Source organism: Salmo salar, chromosome ssa16 (assembly GCF_905237065.1).
Source record: "Salmo salar chromosome ssa16, Ssal_v3.1, whole genome shotgun sequence".
In the NCBI taxonomy this organism is placed as follows: Eukaryota; Metazoa; Chordata; class Actinopteri; order Salmoniformes; family Salmonidae; genus Salmo; species Salmo salar.
Window position 1 is genome coordinate 39,993,540 of NC_059457.1, and position 19,349 is coordinate 40,012,888.

Sequence of the window (19,349 nt, forward strand, 5' to 3'; positions counted from 1 at the left end):
CCTGTTGGAAGGTGAACCTTCACCCCAGTCAGAGGTCCTGAGCGCTCTGGAGCAAGTTTTCATCAAGCATCTCTCTGTACTTTGCTCCGTTCATCATTCCCTTGATCCTGACTAGGCTCCCAGTCCCTTCCGCTGAAAAACATCCCCACAGCATGATGCTGCCATCACCATGCTTCACCGTAGAGATGGTGCCAGATTTTCTCCAGATGTGACGCTTGGCATTCAGGCCAAGGAGTTCAATTTCGGTTTCATCAGACCAGAAAATCTGGTTTCTCATGGTCTGAGAGTCCTTTAGGTGCCTTTTGGCAAACTCAAACATGAGCATTTTACTGAGGAGTGGTTTCCGTCTGGCCACTCTACCATGAAGGCCTGATTGGTGGAGTGCTGCAGAGATGGTTGTCCTTCTGGAAGATTCTCCCATGTCTACAGAGGAACCCTGGAGCGCTGTCAGAGTGACCATCGGGTTCTTGGTCACCTTCCTGACCAAGGCCCTTCTCCCCCGATTGCTCAGTTTGACCAGGTGGCCAGCTCCAGGAAGAGTCTTGGTGGTTCCAAACTTCTTCCATTTAAGAATGATGGAGGCAACTGTGTTCTTGGGGACCATCAATGCTGCAGAAATGTTTTGGTACCCTTCCCCAGATCTGTGCCTCGACACAATACTGTCTTGGAACACTACGAACAATTCCTTCGACCTTATGGCTTGGTTTTTGCTCTGACGTGCACTGTCAACTGCGGGACCTTGTATAGACAGATGTGTGCCTTTCCAAATCATGTCCAATCATTTGAATTTACCACAGGGACTCCAATCAAGTTGTAGAAACATCTCAAGGATGATCAATGGAAGCAGGATGCACCTGAGCTCAATTTCGAGTCTCATTGCAAAGGGTCTGAATACTTATTTACATAAGGTATGTTTTTTTATTTTAATAAATGTGCAAAAATATCTAAAAAAAACAGTTTTTGCTTTGTCATAATGGGGTATTGTGTGTAGATTGATGACATTTTTAGAATAAGTCTGTAACGTAACAAAATATGGAAAAAGCGAAGGGGTCTGAGTACTTTCCGAATGCACTGTAACTAATCATTGTGTTTTTTTTGGCAGCTGTGAACTGTAGTGAGAACTTCAAGTGCAGGGCTGGGGAGTGTGTCAGCAAAATGAACCCTGAGTGTGATGGTGTCATTGACTGCTCTAACAAGGCTGATGAGAAGAACTGTGGTGAGTTTATCGCTGGCCTGTCTCAAACTGTACAACTGTCTCAGTTGTCAACATACAATGCCTTCAGAAAGTATTCACACCCTTTGACTTTTTCCACGTTTTGTTGTGTTACAGCCTGAATTTAAAATTGATTAAATTTCAACTTTGGGGCACTTACCTACACACAATACCCAATAATGTCAAAGTGGAATTATGTTTTAAGAAATGTTTACAAATGAATGAAATATGAGTTAAGGAGTAAAAATGTGCATAACAAGTGACATAATAACTTACATGGACTCACTGTGTGCAATAGTGTTTAACATGATTTTGAATGACCCCGCACATACAGATAATTGTAAGGTCCCTCAGTCGAGCAGTGAATTTCAAACACAGATCCAACCAAAAATACCAGGGAGGTTTTCTAATGCCTCGCAAAGGGCACCTATTGGATTTCACCATGAGGCCAATGGTGACTTTAAAACAGTTAAAGTTCAATGGCTGTGATAAGAGAGAACTGAGGATGGATCAACAACATTGTAGTTATTCAACAATACTAACCTAAATGACAGAGTGAAAAGTAGTAAGCCTGTATAGAATATAAATATTCCAAACAGTCATCACCTCTTTTCTGAGTATATAACCAGCTTCTCAGGCGCTATCTCAGTGTGCTTTATTATTTATTTAGTATCACGTTTCAACGTAAGACCCAGATGCAGACAACGTCGAATTAACAACAGTTTAATAATCCAACAGGGGCAGGCAAAAACAGTGCAAGGGCAGGCAGGGGTCAATAATCCAGATAGGTGGGGCAAAGGTACAGAACGGCAGACAGGCTCAGGGCAGGCAGAAAAGGTAAAAAGTGGAAAACAGGAACAATCGAGAGACAGGAACAGAGAGAAAACCGCTGGTAGGCGTGACGAAACAAAATGAACTGGCAACGGACAAACAGAGAACACATGTATAAATACACAGGGGATAATGGGGGAGATGGCTAACACCTGGATGGGGGTGGAGACAATCACAAAGACAGGTGAAACAGATCAGGGTGTGACAGTACCCCCCCAGGTGCGCCACCTGGCTTCCTTCCTGGGTGCATAACTGGTTGACCGGGGTGTCGACATTGAAAATCCACGATGAGGCCCTGGCATGGAGCCAGCACTTCTCCTCCGGGCCATAACCCTCCCAGTCAACCAGGTACTGGAAACCCCTGCCCCGAGGTCGAACCTTCAGGAGACACCTCACCGTGTATGCCGGTTAGCCGTTGATGAGATGAGGGAGAGGGGTGGGCCTGGAAACAGGAGACAAAGGACTGAGACATGGGTTTAACTCGGGACACATGAAAAGTGGGGTGTATTCGAAGGGTACGGGGCAACAGAAGACAAACAGCAGATGGGCTAATAATTTTAGAGATAGGAAATGGGCCGATAAACCGGGGGGATAATTTGCGGGATTCCACCCGGAGGGGCAAATCCCAAGTGGATAGTCAGAAACCATGTCCACGGACAGTGCATGGATCAGGAAGATGTGCTGCTCCATTAGCTGGGCCATCTCCTTGGCCAAGGGTAGTTTGAGGGGATGAATGAAGTGGCCGGCTTTGGAAAACCTGGGCGATCACAATCGGGATGGCAGTGTTGCCCTCAGACAGGGAGAGACCCTTGACGAAATCCAGGGATATGTGGGAACAGGGACGGTGAGGGACAGGCAGTGGTTGCAGAAGACCAGCCGGAGCTTGCCGAGGAGTCTTGTTCTGACAAACACCGCGACATCCGGAACTATAGTAGGCCACCAAAAGCATTGTCACACGAAGCCCAGGGTCTAACGGGAGCCCGGGTGGCAGGCAAGCCTGGATGAATGGGCCCACTCCAGGACCGCAGAGCGGACAGCGTCAGGCACAAACATCCGGTTATCTGGGCCCCCCCAGGGTTCGGCTAGGACCACTGCGCCTCCCGGGCCCATTTCCCTATACCCCAGCTGAGTGCCGTCACCAGGCATGAAGTGGGAAGGATGGTCTCGGCTCCGGGGTGGTAACCGTGGGGCTATAGCGGCGAGACAGGGCATCCGGCTTGACGTTCTTGGCCCCCGGCCGGTAAGAGAGGGAAAAGTTGAACCGGGTAAACAGCAGGGCCCATCTCGCTTGCCTGGAGTTGAGGTGCTTGGCGGTGCAGAGATACTCCAGGTTTTAATGGTCGGTCCACACAATGAACGGATGTTCCGCCCCTTCCATTCCTCCAATGCCATCTTCACCACGAGAAGCTCCCAATTCCCCACATTGTAGTTCCTCTCCGTGGCATTGAGGTGGTGGGAGAAGAAGGCACAGGGATGCAGCTTAAGGTCCAGGGCAGAACATTGGGACAGGAAAGCCCCCACTCCAATATCCGAAGCATCGGCCTCCACCACAAACTGACTGAAAGGGTCAGGATGAACCAAGATAGGAGCAGTGGTGAACCGGTGTTTGAGGTCCCGGAACGCCCAGTCAGCGGCAGAGGACCACATGAACGGAACCTTGGTAGAGGTGAGTGCAAAAAGGGGGGGAAGTCAGGGTGCTGTAACACCAGATAAAGCGGCGATAGAAGTTGGCAGACCCCAGGAATCGTTGCAGCTGCACCCTGGACATAAGCTGAGGCCAATCCATCACCGCTCTCACCTTCCCGGGATCCATCTGGACACTCCCAGCAGAGATGATGTAACCCAGAAAGGGGATGGTGGAGCAATGGAACTCGCACTTCTCCGCCTTCATAAACAGCTGATTCTCTAGAAGGCGTTGAAGAACCTGTCGGACATGGAGCACATGTTCTTGGGGGGAGCGGGAGAAAATGAGGATGTCATCAATGTAGACGAAGATGAACCGGTTCAACATGTCACGGAGAGCATCATTTACAGCAGGGGCATTGGTGAGGCCAAAATGCATGACCAGATACTCGTAGTGGCCGCTGGCCATGTTGAAGGCGGTCTTCCACTTGTCCCCCTCTCATATCCGCACCAGGGGGTAGGCTTTCCATAGATCCAGCTTGGAAAACACAGTGGCCCCTGGAGCAGCTCGAAGGCAGAGGAAATGAGTGGTAGCGGGTAACGGTTCTTAACACTAATGTCATTGAGTACCCAGTAGTCAATGCACGGGCGCAGGATCTAGTCCTTTTTCTCCATGAAGAAGAACCCTGCACCGGCGGGAGCGGAAGAGGGACGGATAAATCTAGGTCTCCATAGCCTTGGTCTCCGGTCTTCGGGCGTGGTACTAGGGAGAAGGTCAATCCCGCAGTCATAGGGTCGGTGCGGTGAAAACGAAGTGGCCCGGGCTTTGCTGAACACCTCCCAGAGGTCCTGGTACTCCGAAGGGATGGGGGAGAGGTACGGGGCATACTTCTGAGCACCCAGGAAGACGTCCCAGGGCAGGTTGCGCTGACTTCAGACAATGGGCATGGCAGAACGGACTCCAGCCCATGATGGCACCCATAGACCAGTTGATTAGGCGATTGTGTCCCCGGAGCCAGGAGAATCCCAAAACCACGGGAATCTGAGGAGACTTGATGAGCAGAAATGGAATAGTTTCGCTGTTATTCCCTGACACTCGTATGTTGATTGTAGTGGTATTATGAGTGACCCGGCCTATAGAGCGACCGTCCAGCGCTCCAACATCCATGAGAATGGAGAGGGGCTGAGTGGGGATGTTCAGCTCAGAAGCCAAAGTAGCATCCAAAAAGCTCTCGTCGGCCCCAGAGTCAATGAGGACCCGGAGAGATTTAGACTGGTTTCCCCACAGCAGAATGGCATGAAAAGGGGTGCGAGCAAGGGAACCAGAAAAGTTCTCCATATGACCCACCAGAGTACTCGCTCCTACCGGTGAGCCTGGTCTTTTCAAAGTACAAGAGGACACAAAATTACCAAGAGTCCCGTAATACAGACAACTCTTCGTGTTGATCCTGTATTGCCGTTCCGCTGGCGACAGCCCAGCTCTGCCTCGTTGCATAGGCTTGGGAAGCGGTGACTCGGCCGTCTTCGGCAACTCTCGGGGGCCAGTTCGTACTATCACATTTCAACATAAGACCCAGATGCAGACAGCGTCGAATTAACAACAGTTTAATAATCCAACAGGGGCAGGCAAAGACCAAGGGCAGGCAGGGGTCAATAATCCAGATAGGTGGGGCAAAGGTACAGGACGGCAGGCATTCTCAGGGTAGGCAGAGGTCAGTAATCCAGATAGGTGGGGCAAAGGTACAGAACGGCAGGCAGGCTCAGGGTCAGGGCAGGCAGAAAAGGTCAAAACCGGGAAAACAGGAGCAATCGAGAGACAGGAACAGAGAGAAAACCGCTGGTAGGCTTGATGAAACAAAATGAACTGGCAACGGACAAACAGGTATAAATACACAGGGAATAATGGGGGAGATGGGCGACACCTGGAGGGGGGTGGAGACAATCACAAAGACAGGTGAAACTTTTGTTATCTCCAGCAGTGATAAGTATAATTTTTGTCTTTATCTGTTGTCTAATACTGTCTTTTTGTGAGCCAGGGCCATCTACTTTAAGTGCTGCCTGTCTTCCCAGTAGCCTACTTGCTGTGTGAACTGCTGACTACTATTCATTTGCTGATTATTGACACATCAACAAGAATTAAGGGGAGGGCAATTTGTGACTTGTTGTTTTGGTAATCAGTGGCTCTATTGGGGAGGGAGTGGTTTCTCCTCTCCTAGGCAATCAGCAATTAGTACCAGGAGGTGTGCTCTTCAGCTTTGCAAGGCAATTAGCAATTCATATTAGTACTTAAGTCTCCCCTGTTTTCTCAGTGGTGGTCTTTTCAGCGGCAGTCTCGTCACAAAACTAAGACCTTTGCCGAATCAAAGACGGTTCAGCCGAGTTGTTCTGCAGAGTTATTTGGGGAAGGAAAGAAAGGAAGGCTCCACACCACTCTCTCACTTGAGTGTCTTACCTAGTTATTTTCAAATGATCTAATTTTGCTCTTTTGTAGCTTTGGCAACTATATGTGTGTTTTCTATCCCAGTTCGCTCCTCTTCCTGTAGGCTTTACAGATGCTCCCCACCCCTTGGCTGCAACCTTTCTAATTTAGTGTACCCGGCGCCTACAACCCATGTGGAATTCCTGGTCTCTGGCAGCGTTTGGAACTGCCGATCTGCTGTCAAGGGACTTTTTCAAGATGAGACATGGATCACCCCAGAGAACACTGCTACTCCAGCTGCTCTGGCTTCATCTGACAATGTTTTCTCTCATAGTCCGAGAGCATTTGGTCGTCGCGGTGGTGGCACAGGGCTACTAATTTCTCCTAAGTGGAGATTTTCTCTTTTCTGCCTCTCACCTGTCCATCTCCTCATTTGAATTCAATGCTGTCACTGTCACTTGTCCACTAAAGCTTAACATTGTTGTCATCTATCGCCCACCAGGTGCCCTTAGAGAGTGGTCTTTGAGGTTCCCTCAATGAGCTTGACACCTTGATAAGCTAATTTCCTGGTGATGGCTCACCGTTCTTAGTACTTCAGCCTTACGATGTCTGTCTTCGATTAATTTCTTTCCAACTCTCTCTTTACCCTCCTTTCCTCTTTTGACTTCACCCTATCCCAGTCTCCTCCCAATCACAAGGCAGGCAATATGCTAAACCTCATCTATACTAGATGCTGTTCGCCTCCAGGTCTCTGATCACTACTTTATTACCTTTTCTGTCTCCCTTTCCTCCAATCCTAGTCACTCAGCCCCTACCCAGATGGTAATGTGCAGTCGCAATCTTCGCTCTCTCTCTCCCACTACTCTCTCCCCTTCTATCCTATCATCTCTCCATTCTGCTGAATCCTTTCCCCTCCTGTCTCCTGATTCTGCCTCTTCAACCCTACTCTCCTCCCTTTCTACATCCTATGACTCGCACTATCCCTCTTTCCTCCAGACCGGCTCAGCCCTCCCTTCCTGCTCCATGGCAGAGTGACTAATTGCGAGCTTACAAAACAGTGAAAATTGAGGAAAACTAAACTTCTGGAGGACCTATCATCCTTCCACTCCCTCACTCAACCTTCTCTTCCTCTGTATCTGCTGCTAAAGCCATGTTCTATCACTCTAAATGTCAAGCTACTGCCTCTCACCCTAGGAAACTCCTTAATCTTCCACGCCCTCCCCTCCCTCCTCCCTCTCTATGGACAACTTTGTCAATCATTTTGAAAAGAAGGTTGACGACATCCGCTCCTCATTCACTCGGCCTATTGAGTCCACTGGTCCCACTCACACCGAACTACCCTACGCCTTGACCTCTTTCTCCCCTCTATCTCCAGATGAAATCCTGAGACTAGTGATGTCCAGCCGCGCGACAACCTGCCCTCTCAACCCCATCCCCTCCTCCCTTCTCCAGACCATCTCTGGAGACCTCCCTCATAAACTCATCCCTGACCACTGGCTGCGTCCCCTCTGACTTAAAATAGCCCGACACACTAGCCTTCTCAAGAAATCGACACTCGATTCCTCTGACATCAAAAAACTACAGACCGGTATCCCTTTATTTGCTTTCCAAAACACTTGAGTGTGCTGTCTCTGACCAACTCTCTCGCTATCTCTCTCATAACAATCTTCTTGACCCTAACCAGTCAGGCTTCTGCTCTTCTGTGTCACTGCTAAAGCTAAATGTCTATCCTCTGTTCTCATCCTCCTAGATCTATCCGCTGCCTTCGACACCGTGGACCATCAGATCCTCATCGCCACCCTCTCAGGGCTAGGTGTCTTAGGCTCTGCACACTCTTGGATTGCATCCTACCTGGCAGGCTGCTCCAACCAGGCAGGGTTTCCAGGTCTAGATACAATTTCCAGCCCAATGACCACTCAAAATCTGCCCAAAAGGCCTGAGAACTTGCCACATTTATACAATAAACCCTTTTTCCATAACGTTATAAAGCCAATTAAGAAAGAATATCTATGTAACAACGTTAGAAGCAAAATTTGGTTAATCAAGATAATAATTATTGCGAGCATGACATGACGTAATAAAATAATTTAAATATGTCGCAAGAGAAAAGATAATTTGCCCTTATTAAACTCGACAGATCATTTTCCATCAATGGATGTCGATTTAACTAATTTGACTGCTATGATTAAACAATAAGGCACGAGGAGGGTATGGTACTGTATATGGCCAATATACCACGGCTGAGGGCTGTTCTTAAGCATGACGTAACGCGGAGTGCCTGGATACAGCCATTACCCGTGGTATATTGGCCATATATCACAAAACCCCGGGGTGCATTGTTGTTATTATATACTGGCTACCAACATATTAAAATATTTTTTTTGTCATACCCATGGTACAGTGAAGGAAAAAAGTATTTGATTCCCTGCTGATATTGTACGTTTGCCCACTGACAAAGAAATGATCAGTCTATCATTTTAATGGTAAGTTTATTTGAACAGTGAGAGACAGAATAACAACAAAAAAATCCAGAAAAATGCATGTAAAAAATGTTATAAATTGATTTGCATTTTAATGAGGGAAATAAGTATTTGACCCCTCTGCAAAACATGACTTAGTACTTAGTACTGCACACATCTCAGAAGGGATTTTGTCCCACTCCTCTTTGCAGATCTTCTCCAAGTCATTAAGGTTTCGAGGCTGATGTTTGGCAACTCGAACCTTCAGTTCCCTCCACTGATTTTCTATAGGATTAAGGTCTGGAGACTGGCTAGGCCACTCCAGGACCTTAATGTGCTTCTTCTTGAGCCACTCCTTTGTTGCCTTGGCCGTGTGTTTTGGGTCACTGTCATGCTGGAATACCCATCCACGACCATTTTCAATGCCCTGGCTGAGGGAAGGAGGTTCTCACCCAAGATTTGATGGTACATGGCCCCGTCAATCGTCCCTTTGATGCGGTGAAGTTGTCCTGTCCCCTTAGCAGAAAAACACCCCCAAAGCATAAGGTTTCCTCCTCCTCGAAACACGGCGAGTTGAGTTGATGCCAAAGAGCTCCATTTTGGTCTCATCTGACCACAACACTTCCACCCAGTTGTCCTCTGAATCATTCAGATGTTCATTGGCAAACTTCAGACGTGCATGTATAAGTGCTTTCTTGAGCAGGGGGATCTTGCGGGCGCTGCAGGATTTCAGTCCTTCATGGTGTAGTGTGTTACCATTTGTTTTCTTGGTGACTATGGTCCCAGCTGCCTTGAGATCATTGACAAGATCCTCCCGTGTAGTTCTGGGCTGATTCCTCACCGTTCTCATGATCATTGCAACTCCACTAGGTGAGATCTTGCATGGAGCCCCAGGCCGAGGGAGATTGACAATTCTTTTGTGTTTCTTCCATTTGCGAATAATTGCACCAACTGTTGTCACCTTCTCACCAAGCTGCTTGGCGATGGTCTTGTAGCCCATTCCAGCCTTGTGTAGGTCTACAATCTTGTCCCTGACATCCATGGAGAGCTCTTTGGTCTTGGCCATGGTGGAGAGTTTGGAATCTGATTGATTGCTTCTGTGGACAGGTGTCTTTTATACAGGTAACAAGCTGAGATTAGGAGCACTCCCTTTAAGAGTGTGCTCCTAATCTCAGCTTGTTACCTGTATAAAAGACACCTGGCAGCCAGAAATCTTTCTGATTGATAGGGGGTCAAATACGCATTTCCCTCATTAAAATGCAAATCAATTTATAACATTTGTGACATGTGTTTTTCTGGATTTTTGTTGTTATTCTGTCTCTCACTGTTCAAATAAACCTACCATTCAAATTATAGACTGATCATTTCTTTGTCAGTGGGCAAACGTACAAAATCAGCAGGGGATCAAATACTTTTTCCCTCACTGTATATGGTCCGATATACCACGGCTTTCAGCCAGTCAGCAATCAGGGCTCTAACCCGGTTTAAAATGTTAAATGAATCCCTTTTGTGCATGTGCATATCTATAGATAAATCTGACAGGAGAGTTTGAGTGATGAAAGTTGGACAGAGGATCTCAAATTCTCTGAGCAAGAAACACTTAAAAAAATCAATGTTGGGCTGTTTTATGGCAATTGTGCCGTTATTATGTGCCAGACATTAAGACTACAAACCGCTATAAATGGCCCATTTGAGAAATTGACTTGTAATTTCAATAGGCATAGTCCACAGTAGCGGTGCATGGGTAAAATCACTGGGGAAGCCAATCGAGAGAAAAATGTAATATTACAACCTATGTGTTGTGATAACTACATTGTTTTCTCTATAACCTGTTAGTTCATATGCCTTGACACCGTGATATATAGGCCTAAGGCCGAGACAATAAGAAGACCCAGTGGCAGAATAAATTCAACCATAGATTTATTTCATTACAAAACCGGAGAGCAACATCTGTCCGGTGAAGTCCACAAAACATATTGGATGTAACAAACAGTTACAGGACCTACAGCAATGTCAAGCAAGGTACTACAAAACAACTATTGATTTAGAACCATGGAGAGTTACCGCAAGTCGCAAAGAAAACTAGAGCTGTCTCCACTGTTCCAGAACCATTTCAACATCATGTAATCACCTATTCTTAGTCTAATACAGTAACAACTAAAAGATACCAAAAACAATTTAGTCCAATCAACGTAAGCTAAATATGATGTGGCTGTCCATGGTACTGATGTCTCTCTCTCGCTGTGTGTGCATGCGTGCGTGTGTGACTCACCCTACAGTACTAGTAGAGAAAGGCCAATGCCATCCTCCTCTTTCATGTTGCCTAAACGGTCTATGACTCTGTCATGTTGCCTAAACGGTCTATGACTCTCATACAGTACACGCTTTTAGTTTTTGTTGTCGTAGGCTACCTGGCTTAAATACTTGCTCGCTAGCCTAACATCCTTTTATGGGCAACGATACGCCAGGCCATCTAGTTAACATTAGCATACTACATCTAGCTAGATGTCGAACTCCCACCCTCTCAGGTTAGGAGCACAATGTATGAATTTATTGTTGGATCAGAATCGGCATAATAATCATTGGCCAGTACGGAGAATTAAGTAAAACCACAAGTCCAAATCACTATCTCTATCCATGGCTAATTTAGGAAAGGGACAATTTTAGCTAGCTAGCTAGCCACCAGAGGACAACAACACAACAAGATCCAACAATAAAAATAAAAAAAATCTGTCAATAATGACATTTGGCCTGTAATGTGATTGGTCTGAAGCCAAATCCAAACTGGCTTCCCTTTATACTTTTATTTTGGTGTGCCAGGATCATTCACAGTTGAGCTCGCTCAGTTTAGCTCAACGCTGATTGGCTATTATTTTATATATATATATATATATATATATATATATATAAAAACTTAAAATCAAAGTAGGCCAAATGACTTCCCTTGTATTCAATGCTATGGGTGGCAGCAATGTCATACTCTTTCTGACCAAACAGCAACAGATAGATACGCTACACATACTGAGACAGAGGGGCACTGTTCCGTTCCCTCGTATGCTTTCTCTGGTGAGATAAGTTCAGCCTCTTGGGAATTGAATGACATTTATCAAAAACAGAGAGACTAAAGATGTATTATTATTATAATTTTGAGACTAATTCAATCAACATGAATAGGGAGGCAAGAAGTGCTTGCGTTTCCCAATAGCCAGCTGGAATAGGCTACTGAGGAAGGGGTCATCATTTCAATCACTGAATTAAATATTAATAATATGTATATGAAGTGAATATGCTCGTCAACAACAGATAGTGTTTTTATTTTATATATGTTTTACTTGTAGCCTAATCTGTGTACTGTTACGCTCAATCTAATGCGTTCTAAAAACTGATCGGCAATTGCGATAGAGCTTTGATAACTTCCAATTGAATTAATTAAACATGGCCATTAATAATTGCATAATAACACAAGGCTACAAATTGGCAAAAATTGATTTGCAATGACTCCAGTGATATCATTATTTCAACATGTTTATTTTATCAAATGTTAGCCTACAGTAGCCTACAATGGTATATACATTAATAGGCTAATTGATGGCGAACAGAGGCAAATGTCAGTTGCATTGAGGACTTTTCCCCATAAAAAGAACCAGGCGAGGGATTTCCATTACTTCCATTTCAGATTTCCAATCGCGTAGCCCCCGATACCCAAGAACTGATGAGCATGCGTAAAACACTTCGCTTGATACCGTTGTAAAACACTTTGCTTGATACCGTTGTAAAACACTTCGCAGGATACCGTTATAAAACACTTCGCTTGATACCGTTGTAAAACACTTCGCTTGATACCGTTTTCTTTAAAAACGTCTTATGGATCCCTTCGCGCACCAATCCCGTTAACGGGATTAATTTGACAACACCCAGTGAAATTGCAGCGCGCCAAATTCAAAAACAGAAATAAATACTCTTAATAATAATTCATAAATCATACAAGTGTTATACATCGGTTTAAAGATGAACTTCTTGTTAATCCAGCCGCAGTGTCAGATTTCAAAAAGGCTTTACGGCGAAAGCAAACCATGCGATTATCTGAGGACAGCGCCCAGTATACCAACACATGAGAATCAGATTTCAACCCGCCAGGCGCGACACAAAAGTCAGAAATAACGATATAATTCATGCCTTACCTTTGAAGATCTTCTTCTGTTGGCACTCCAATATGTCCATCACAAATGGTCCTTTTGTTCGATAAATTCTGTCGTTATATCCCCAAAATGTCAATTTATTTGGCGTGTTTGATTCAGAAAATACATCGGTTCCAACTCGCCCAACATGACTACAAATTATCTAATAAGTTACCTGTAAACTTGATCCAAACATTTCAAACAACTTTCCCAAATCCAACTTTAGGTATTTTAAAACATAAATAATCGATACAATTTAAGACGGAATAAACTGTGTTCAATAGCGGATAAAATGAAAGTGGAGCGAGTTTCAGGTCACGCGCACCAAACAAAACAGTACACTTGGCTCTACACCCAGAAAGGAAAGGGCTACTTCTTCATTTCTCAAAGGAAAAACATGAACCAAATTCTAAAGACTGTTGACATCTAGTGGAAGCCATAAGAACTGCAACCAGGTCCCTCATAAATCTAGTTCCCCATAGAAAACCAATTGAAAAGACAGTGACCTCAATTTTCTTTTCCCTGGATGGTTTGTTCTCGGGGTTTCGCCTGCCAAATAAGTTCTGTTATACTCACAGACATAATTTTAACAGTTTTAGAAACTTTAGTGTTTTCTATCCAAATCTACCAATTATATACATATCCTAGCTTCTGGGCCTGAGTAGCAGGCAGTTTACTTTGGGCACACTTTTCATCCGGACGTGAAAATAGTGCCCCCTAGCCTTAAGAAGTTTAAAGAGAAGTCGACATTAGAATGGAGTTTAAACCAGCTCAGCGTCAAGTTATGTAATGCGCTCTAGTGCGCACAAAGTCGTTTTCCAGTGCTTTGGCTCATTTATTTATTTGATGTGTGTCACGATCGCTATCTTCGAACTCCCAATCATAAATAAACCAAGGCGCAGCGTGCATGGAATTCCACATCTTTTTAATGAAAATGAAACTCTCCAGAACAACAAACAGGAGAAAAAGGAAACCGTGACATTCTGGGGCTGCTCAAAGGCAGCTACACAAAATCAAGATCCCACAACTAAAGGTGGAAAAAAGGGCTGCCTAAGTATGATTCCTAATCAGAGACAACGATAGACAGCTGCCTCTGATTAGGAACCATACTCGGCTCAACACAAAGAAATAGAAATCTAGATTGCCCACCCCACATCACACCCTGACCTAACCAAACTAGAGGAAAATAAACATCTCTCTAAGGTCAGGGTGTGACAATGTGCATCAGTTCTAGCGTGTTAATATGTTTTATGTAAAAAGGGTTGGAAAAAAGTAGGCGTCTGCATAATGACAATCTATACTGAACAAAAATATACTGAACAAAAAAATATAAAAATGTTAACGCAACATGCAACAATTTCAAAGATTTTACTGAGTTATAGTTCAGATGAGGAAATCAGTCAATTGAAATAAATTCATTAGGCCCTAATCTACGGATAAAACATGACTGGGAATACAGATGTGCATCTGTTGGTCACAGATACCTTAAAAGAAATGGGCCACAGGATCTCTAAAATGCAATTGCGTTCGTTGTTTGTAGCTTATGCCTGTCCATAACACCACCGCCACCATGGGGCACTAAGTTTACAACGTTTACATCAGCAAACTGCTCGCCCACACAACGTCATACACGTGGTCTGCGGTTGTGAACCCGGCTGGATGTACTGCCAAATTCTCTAAAACTAGTCGGCTTATGGTAGAGAAATTAACATTACATTTCATTTTCTGGCAAGAGTTTTGGTGGACATTCCTGCAGTCAGCATGCCAATTGCACGCTCCCTCAAAACTTGAGACATCTGTGGCATTGTGTTGTGTGACAAAGCTGCACATTTTAAAGTGGCCTTTTATTGTCCCTAGCACAAGGTGCACCTGTGTAATGATCATGCTGTTTAATCAGCTTCTTGATATGCCACACCTGTCAGGTAGATGGATTATCTTGGCAAAGGAGAAATGCTCACTAACAAGGATGTAAACAAATATGTGCACAACATTTTAGAGAAATACGCTTTATGTGCGGATGAAACATTTCTGGTATCTTTTATTTCAGCTCATGAAACATGGAACCAGCACTTTACATGTTGTGTTTATATTTTTGTTCAGTGTGCATAGCCTACCTACAACTAGTAAAAAGTTGTCATGACATGTGCGAGTGCTGCTCTTGCTCCTCTTACTCAAGTGGCTCAGCCAATAGTGGACTAAGCTGCCTGCTGCAGTGCTCTCTCAACACACACACCTCTCCAGCCCTTCCCACCACTCACTCACTCAGCAACAGCCTGCCTCACTGCCTGACAGTCAGCAGCAGGTCACAGTGAAATCATTTTTTAAGAGAAATGCCATGGTGGTCGCGGTGTAACTTAATTCACTATATATACAAAACTATGTGGACACTCCTTCAAATTAGTGGATTCGGCTATTTCAGCCACACCTTTGCTGACAGGTGTATAAAATCGAGCACACAGCCATGCAATCTCCATAGACAAACATTGGCAGTAGAATGGCCTTACTGAAGAGAGCAGTGACTTTCAATGTGGCACTGTCATAGGATGCCACCTTTCCAACAAGTCAGTGCTTCTAATTTCTGCCCTGCTAAAGCTGCCCCGGTCAACTGTAAGTGCTGTTATTGTGAAGTGGCAACATCTAAGAGCAACAACGGCTCAGCCATGAAGTGGTAAGACACACAATCTCACAAAATGGGACCGCCAAGTGTTGAAGCGCGTAGCGTGTAATAATTGTCTCTCCTCGCTTGCAACACTCACTACCGAGTTCCAAACTGCCTCTGGAAGCAGTCTCAGCACAGTAAATGTTTGTTGGGAGCTTCTTGAAATGGGTTGTCATGGCTGAGCAGCCGCTCACAAGCCTAAGTTCACCATGCGCAATGCCAAGCGTTGGCTGGAGTGGTGTAAAGCGCGCCGCCATTGGACTCTGGAGCAGTGGAAACACGTTCTCTGGAGTGATGAATCACACTTCCCCATCTGGCAGTCCGACGGACGAATCTGGGTTTGGCGGATGCCAGGAGAACGCGCTACCTGCCCGAATGCATAGTGCCAACTGTAAAGTTTGGTAGAAGAGGAATAATGATCTGGGGCTGTTTTTCATGGTTCGGGCTAGGCCCCTTAGTTTCATTGAAGGGAAATCTTAACGCTACAGCATATAAGGATATTCTAGATGATTCTGTGCTTCCAACTTTGTGTCAACAGTTTGGGGAGGCCCTTACCTGTTTCAGCATGACAATGCCTCCGTGCACAAAGTGAGGTCTATACAGAAATGGTTTGTCGAGATCGGTGTGGAAGAACTTGACTGGCCTGCACAGAGCCCTGACCTCAACTCCATCGAACACTTTTGGGATGAATTGGAACGCCGACTGCGAGCCAGGCCTAATCGCCCAACATCAGTGACCAACCTCACTAATGCTCTTGTGGCTGAATGGAAGCAAGTCCAACAGCAATGCTCCAACATCTAGTGGAAAGCCTTCCCAGAAGAGTGGAGGCTGTTATAGCAGTAAATGGGGGACCAACTCTATATTAATGCCCATGATTTTGGAATGAGATGTTCGATGAGCAGGTGTCCACATACTTTTGGTCATGTAGTGTATTTCACCTTGGATGTCGGCCCACCACCTCAACCTCAACTAGACGGAGCTGCTCTTCCTCTCGGGGAAGGCCTGCCCACTCAAAGACCTCTCCAGCACGGTTGACAACTCCCCAGTGTCCCCCTCCCAGAGTGCAAAGAACCTTGACGTGAACCTAGACAACACCCTGTCGTTCTCTGCAAACATCAAAGTAGTGACTCGCCCCTGCAGGTTCATGCTCTACAACATCCATGGAGTATGACCCTACCACACACTGGAAGCGGCGCAGGTCCTAATCCAGGCACTTGTCATCTCCCGTCTGGACTACTGCAACTCGCTGTTGGCTGGGTTCTCGCTTGTGCCATCAAACCCCTGCAACTTATCGAGAATGCTGCAGCACGACTGGTGTTCAATCTTCCCAAGATCTCCCTTGTCTCACCACTCCTCCGCCCACTCCACTGTCTTCCAGCCAAAACTTGCATCCACTACAAGACCATGGTACTTGCCTACGAAGCAACAAGACAAACTGCCCCTCCCTACCTTCAGGCTATGCTCAAACCCTACACTCCAACCTGAGCACGCTATTCTGCCACCTCTGGTCTCTTGGCACTCCCACCCCTACTGTTCGTTCTCCGTCCTGGCACCCTAATGGTGGAACCAGCTTTCCCCTGAAGCTAAGACACCAGAGTTTCTGCCCATCTTCTGAAAAACTTCTGAAACCTACCGCTTCAAAGAGAATCTTAAATAATCCCACAGCATCCCCCCCTCACCTAACACCTTCCTTAGCTCTGACTTTGCTGATACTGTAGCTACTTTTGAGTTAAAAATGTTGTACTTACTATGTCTGATATGTGGTTGTCTCACCTAGCTATCTTAAGAAGAATGCACTAACTGTAAGTCACTCTGGATAAGAGCATCTGCTAAATGACTAAAATGTAAATAACGCACTAAAGTAAAACTGCAGAAAATGTGGCAAATAAATTCACTTCATGTCCTGAATACAAAGTATTATGCTTGAGGCAAATCCAACACAGCATTGAATACCACTCTTCATATTTTCAAGCATATTGTTGGCTTCATCATGTTATGGGTATGCTTGTCATTAGCAAGGACTAGGGGTTTTTTTTAGGATAAAAAGAAATGGAATAGAGCTAAGCACAGGCAAAGTCCTAGAGGAAAACCAGGCTCAGTCTGCTTTCCAACAGACACTGGGAGACAAATTCACTTTTCAGCAGGACAATAACCTAAAACACAAGGCCAAATATACACTGGAGTCGCTTACCAAGACAACATTGAATGCTCCTGAGTGGCCTAGTTACAGTTTTGACTTAAATCGACTTGAAAATGGCTGTCTAGCAATAATCAACAACCAACTTGACAGAGCTTGAAGACTTTTTTGAAGAATAATGTACAAATATTGTACAATCCGGGTGTGCAAAGCTCTTAGACTTACAGCTGTAATTGCTGCCAAAGGTGATTCTAACATATTGACTCAGGGGTGTGAATACTTATGTAAATGAGATATTTCTGTATTTCATTTTCAATAAATTTGCTAAAATTTCAAAAAACATCTTTTCACTTTGTCTTTATGGGGTATTGTGTGTAGATAGATGTGAAAAAAAATCGATTTAATTAATTTTGAATTCAGGCTGTAACGACAAATGTGGAATAAGTCAAGGGTATACTCTGAAGGCACTGTATGTAGCAGATGTAGATGGACCCAATTTTACAATCCCTCTTCAAAACATTGACGACTTTTAAAGTTCTAAGTTGCCATCCTGTACTCTCTCTCTCTTTAGACTGTGGCATGCGTCCGGCAGTGGGCTCCCAGAGGATTGTGGGTGGCTTGACGGCACGGAGGGGGGAGTGGCCATGGATTGGCAGCCTACAGTATCAACGCTTACACCGCTGTGGAGCCACTCTCATACACTCTAAGTGGCTCTTGACTGCTGCCCACTGCTTCAAAGGGTACAGAATACATCACTGTCTGTCAGGGCCTAACATGTATTGTAGACCATTCACATTGTCACATACTGACTGTAGAAGAGTGATTCCTCATGAAACCCAGACAAAAAAATACCATGATTTGGGGGATTTTCATGAAATGTAATCCAACAATTAGTCCTTTGGAGGAAAAATTGTTGACATACATTTGACATTTGTATCTAAAAGCATAATATAGAAATAATTTATCAAATTTGGCATATTTATGACATTTTGGCCTTACCCAGGCCTCCTTTAAGACTCCCTAATGTTTAATCTGTAGGTGCTACAAAGCAAACATTGGTGTCATATGAAGCTTTACCACTTGCTCTGTAATATGAGTAGTATTTAGATTTCCAACACTGTTTTTTCTTTACATTAATTTATGAATATTGACAAATATAAACATACATTTTCTATACATTGTTGAACATAATATACTCTACGAGCATATCAAAGTTCCAGAGCGGGATCTCTGCTAGTTTTAAAGTTATGGCCTATTTTAGTATATAGAGAAATTGGCATAGTCAGCAATGTATCCAATCACAGCACTTTCTTTTACTTTATCCATTGCACATCCAGCAAATCACCAGCAGAGGGTGACCATTTTGAATCCATTTTCACATTCACTCTTTTGGTAACACTTACAAATTTGATCAAAACTCTAAAAGTTGCAGGGATCCCACTTTTGAAATGTTGATATGCCCGTAGAGCAGGGTTCCCCAACTGGCAGCCAATGGACCGAATTTGGCCCCCCTAGTTTTCTAAGCAAAAACAAAAAAGTTATATTTTTTTTTTTCATTGTTGGACATAAAATACTAAAAACACCAGGAAATCAACTCCAATTTATTTTAATTTTGGTAATCTATTCCCAAGTATTCCCACGCATAATAGAGAGACGTGATCGTATACAAATGTAAGCGTGGTTTGAAATGATTGTTTTAATCAAATATTATATCTGTTTGGGATTCTTGCAGTCAACAAATTATTTGTAATTATGTTTCCGGCCCTCAACCATCCGCTCAAAACAAACGTCTGAATCTAGTTGATGATCTCTGCCGAAGAGTATATTACT

The 19,349-nt window shown here is 44.6% G+C and overlaps 1 protein-coding gene across 3 annotated transcripts in view; it reads left to right on the top strand.

The window, feature by feature from the left end:
* tmprss9 (transmembrane serine protease 9) overlaps window positions 1-19,349 on the top strand; it is a 29,196-nt gene that overhangs the window by 7,722 nt on the left and 2,125 nt on the right. Inside the window, exons 12-14 of one of the 3 annotated variants that reach the window (XM_014148708.2) lie at window positions 1,103-1,216; window positions 7,837-7,971; window positions 18,091-18,259. In XM_014148708.2, coding sequence (XP_014004183.1) covers window positions 1,103-1,216; window positions 7,837-7,971; window positions 18,091-18,259 — 418 coding nt within the window. The remainder of the gene's footprint in view (window positions 1-1,102; window positions 1,217-7,836; window positions 7,972-18,090; window positions 18,260-19,349) is intronic. The other 2 variants (XM_014148709.2, XM_014148710.2) reach the window with 2 other exon arrangements.